Source organism: Cordyceps fumosorosea, assembly GCF_001636725.1.
Source record: "Cordyceps fumosorosea ARSEF 2679 chromosome Unknown scaffold_182, whole genome shotgun sequence".
Lineage (NCBI taxonomy): Eukaryota > Fungi > Ascomycota > Sordariomycetes > Hypocreales > Cordycipitaceae > Cordyceps > Cordyceps fumosorosea.
The window spans coordinates 1-4,711 of record NW_017387482.1 but is presented as its reverse complement, the minus strand read 5'-3'; the positions used below and the strand labels follow the sequence as shown (position 1 = coordinate 4,711).

General features: G+C 49.9%; 1 protein-coding gene across 1 annotated transcript; it reads left to right on the top strand.

The window, feature by feature from the left end:
- Nucleotides 1-227: 227 nt before the first annotated feature.
- Nucleotides 228-592, top strand: ISF_10042 (hypothetical protein; the record flags this gene model as incomplete). Its single annotated transcript, XM_018853639.1, has 4 exons — nucleotides 228-314; nucleotides 370-396; nucleotides 448-493; nucleotides 543-592. The coding sequence occupies 4 exons, from the start codon at nucleotides 228-230 to the stop codon at nucleotides 590-592; spliced, it is 210 nt and encodes a 69-aa protein (XP_018699171.1).
- Nucleotides 593-4,711: the final 4,119 nt, after the last annotated feature.

The window sequence follows — 4,711 nt, the reverse complement described above, 5'->3', positions numbered from 1 at the left end:
ACTTAGTGCCGCCGCTCCCGCAGCACCACACCAAATAGTTAACGTTCCAACGTTCAGCATTATGGAGCTATCCAGCCCCTACCCTGCACAGTCTTGATGCAATTACTCCACCACTGCGTCCGGATCGTCTTTGTATACCTTAGCAGCACGGGACCTGTGCAAAGAAGACATCGTCCACGCTGGTATCCCAGTATCTCACGGAACGCACCAGCGTCATCCCATCTAAAATGGAGCCGCTTTCCAGCCCTGGAGCGGCTCGCGCCTACCAGCTTGAAATGCTCGACCACAGTCTCAAGCAAAATGTGATCGTGGCCGTAAGTATGGTCGAAGTTGCACAGCATCTCATTCATGCGTTAATCATGGATACAGATGGATACTGGTAGTGGCAAGACACGAGTGTGCGTTGCACTTCCTTTCATGTCTTGGACGGTGCCTAATGATTGCTAGATCAATTCTTCGGATGAGAGCACAACTAGAAATATCGAGCGAAAAGGTACTTTAAAACATCCTTAAAATACTTGCTCCGAGCTAATACGCGCCAGTTGATCTGGTTTCTAGCCCCGACAGTTCTACTCTGTGCCCAGCAGTATAATGCGATTACGACGGAAATCCCGTCTATTGCGGCGAAGCTCGTCACAGGGCACGACAGCGTCGATACGTGGGACGCATCAACCTGGAAAACACTACTGGATGGCACACAAGCAATCATTTCCACTTATCAGGTGCTCCTGGATGCGTTAGACCACGCATTCGTGGACTTCAGCAATCTTTCCCTCCTAATATTTGATGAAGGTATCTACTTCAATTCATCTGCAGAATTAACCACGGCTCTGACTCTATCCAGCTCACAATTGCGTCCGTAATAGTCCAGGAGGCAAAATAATGTCTCAATTCTACCACTTTGAAAAGCATCGAGGTGGCCGCACCCCTGCAATTTTAGGACTGACGGCGACGCCAAGTATTAGGGCGGATGCAAAGGGTCTTGAAGCCCTTGAGATGCTTTTAGACGCCAGATGCATGTCTCCAACAATACATCGACAGCAGCTGCTGCAGTGCACCAACTACCCGCGGTTGCTCGCGCTTTACTACCGCCCACGTTTGGATCCCGATGGAACGCCGTCTCTGGATTCTTTGAAACAAGTTTGCTCGCGCATGGACATCATGCAAGATCCATACATCGTTTCGCTTCGAGCTCAAAATACGGATAGCAGTCATCGAACATTACTCTCATTGGTAAAGAGCCAAAAAACGTGGTCTAGTCTCCAGCTCAAGGGTTTTATGCGGCGGGCATGCCAGATACTGCATCAGCTGGGACATTGGGCACTGGACCTATACATCTTTCAGGTGAAAGCAAAGTTCCTCCAGTCACTTTCGGCTACAGAAGAGCCAGGGTACACTTGCATAGCCGAGGAGAAAGTATACGTGGCGGATATACTGCGCAACATCGCCGTCGCAAAACCTGCACAGTCGCCAATGGAACTGGATAGCATGTCCGACAAGGTTCAATTGCTCCTCAGGGAGCTGCTAACTTTCCGGGATAATCCTATTGGCATCATTTTTGTGAAAGAGCGTGTTACTGCATACATGCTCACGAAGCTTCTTCAGTCCTTAACTAAGCTGCGAGACCGGTTCCGGTTTGGGTGCTTGGTTGGGACATCAAATCACCAACGGCGAAATCGATGCTTATATGAATTTCCTGACTCGGCCAATTTAGACATTCTGAGTGACTTTCGCTCTCAAAAAACCAACATTCTTGTGGCAACTTCGGTGTTGGAGGAGGGCATCGACGTACCGGCGTGTAACCTCGTCATCTGCTTCGACGGCCCACCGACCTCAAAGTCCTTTATCCAGCGGCGAGGGCGGGCGAGGATGCAGAAGTCTGATTTGATCTTGCTTCTCGAAAGTGATCAATCAGAAGTCAAGCAATGGATCTCTCTCGAAAGCGAAATCGCGAAGCTCTGTCAGGACACGCAGCGCAAACAAAAAGAGCGAGAGGCGCTGGAGGGCGCAGTGGAGGAACTGAGTCTTATCTTCAGGGTGCCCGTAACCGGGGCGCGACTGGATCAAGATAATGCCACCGCACATATACACCACTTTTGCCAGAAAGTAGCACCGGGCGAGTTTATTGATCATCGGCCAGAATTCATCACCAAGGTCATCGACCACGGGGTGAGGTGCCGTGTGAAAGCTGAGGTCCGACTACCTACATGCCTGCCCACTAGCATGCGGAAATTCAACTCAGCAAACGCTTGGGTGTCAGAAAAGAACGCCATGAAAGACGCTGCGTTTCAAGCGGTTGTCGGACTTTATCATGCTGGATTGGTCAATGGGCATTTACTACCATATGAAGCTGCTGAGGAAGCTGGAGTGGAAACCCGTTCCGCAATTGTATCCGTCGATCCAGTCTATCAGCCATGGCACGACATCGCCGTTGCTTGGAATGAAAGCCAAACGCACTGGAGCTATACAATCCGGTTGCAAGGTTCCAACCCAAACCTTTTCGCCGAGTATAGCCTTACGCTTCCAGTTTTCTTGCAGACCCTGCCACCAGTTTTGGTGTATTGGGATCATGAGACAGCCTATCAAGTCTGCTTTTCAACTCCGGAAGCCATTTCGACGGCCGAGTCACAAACCAGACCCGATAATACTTCAGTCTTACTTGCCCTGAATTTTGCTCACCGGTGGGATCTGAAGAACGCTTCACACGTCATCAAGATATCTTCAGATGGGTCGCTCGCTTTGGAAGGCATCAACGCCCGCCCAATCGACCCTGCCTGTATACGTGCCGCAGGTCAAGAGTATTTAATACGAGATTCCTACCTGTCTCCTGGCACGTATATTGAGACCTTGCGCTCCAAGCCACCCATTGGCATGGTACGGCATCCTTTCAAAAACTATCAGGAGGCATCTGAAGAGCAGTATGTACATCTGTCCAAGTGGACCCGGCGTACCGACTTTCTGCACCGGCCACATGTAAACATGAACGGAAAGGGTCAGATTCCCAGCACGAAACTCTACTCATGCGCTGTTCCCATGTCATGCGCCAGAATGGACTCTATCGACGTAAAGCACGCCCGTTTTGGAATGCTCCTTCCGTCAATTATTCACCATGTTGAAACGCTGCTCATTGCAAGAAAGCTCTCGCAAACGCTTTTAAAACCACTAGAGATTTCCAATCTTACCTTACTACTCGAGGCTATTACTTCTGGCGGTGCAAACAAGTCGGTGAGCTACGAAAGACTCGAATTTATCGGAGACTCCATCTTGAAGTTTTGCGCCTCTGTACAAGCCGCCGCGACTCGTACGCTATCCACTCACCTTAATCCTTGTTCTTTTTGTAAGGGGCTAACAAGTTATTGTCAGATCTGCATTGGCCCGAGGGCTATCTTTCGTCGTTCAAGGACCGACTGGTAGCTAATTCAAGATTATCTCGGGCTGCGATTGAGACCGGACTGCCACGTTTTATTTTGACTGCTCCCTTTACTGGTCAAAAATGGCGCCCCTTTTACAATGTCGACTTTCTTTCTGGCGAGGAATCGAATCGACCAGCACGCCAAGTGTCAACAAAGGTACTCGCTGACGTCGTGGAGGCTCTTATCGCCGTCTGTTACATGGCCAGCGGCATGCCCAAGGTCATTCATTTACTGACACTCTTCATTGGAGACTGCTCATGGATGGACCCAAGTGATGCGCGAAGCAGTCTCTTCCAGCAAGCCTCTTCGTGTATGACCTCATGCGCATATCTGGAGCCCCTTGAAGACTTGATCAGATATACCTTCGAGAAGAAGTCGCTGCTGCTAGAAGCAGTCACACACGGTTCCTACCTCGTTGACACCAAGCAGCGCAGCCAAGGACGTCTCGAGTTCCTAGGCGACGCTGTATTAGATACTATTGTCGTGACAAAGCTTTCCGATCACGTCCCTCCACTCCCTCATCATACTATGCACATGATCAAGACAGCAATGGTCAACAAAGACTTCCTTGCATTTCTCAGTCTTGAAGAGCACGAATGCTCGCTGCCAGAAGAGTCCCAGGGACATAGTATAAAACACCGACGTCTGGCCTTGTGGCAGTTTCTAAGGCATGCTTCAAATGGCCTGAGCGGCGCCCAGTCGGAGACACGCAAGCGGCATCAAGACGAACGAGACGATATTCTTAGAGCCATCCACCACGGTGGAGTCTATCCATGGGCTCTACTTGTTCGTTTGCAGGCCAACAAATTCTTTTCAGACCTGTTCGAATCTATCTTGGGAGCTATTTGGGTAGACTCGGGTTCCATGGCACAGTGCCAAGCATTCTTAGCTCATTTAGGCCTGATGCCATACCTAATGCGCATTGTCCACGATGGTGTCCATGTGCAACATCCGAAAGAAGAGCTTACCAAACTGGCATGCACGGAGAAAGTCATTTACAACGTGGAGCCAGTGTTAACACAAGGCAGCGAGACCCATCTACGATGCACGATCTTTTTTGGTGACCGGCAGGTAGTAGAGGTGGAAGGCGGATTCTCTATGGAAGAAGTCAAAACCAAGGCAGCCACAGCAGCTGTGGCACTTTTAAAATGATAGACGCGATGCATGCGGCCGCTCAGGTGTAGCTTCAAAGATCTTTTGCTAGTCAGGTAATGCACACTGGTATATTAGTCGAGCTCTGCGAAAAAATGATCCAGTACCCTGCACCAAGTTTTTGCTTGGCTGAACATAGCACTGCA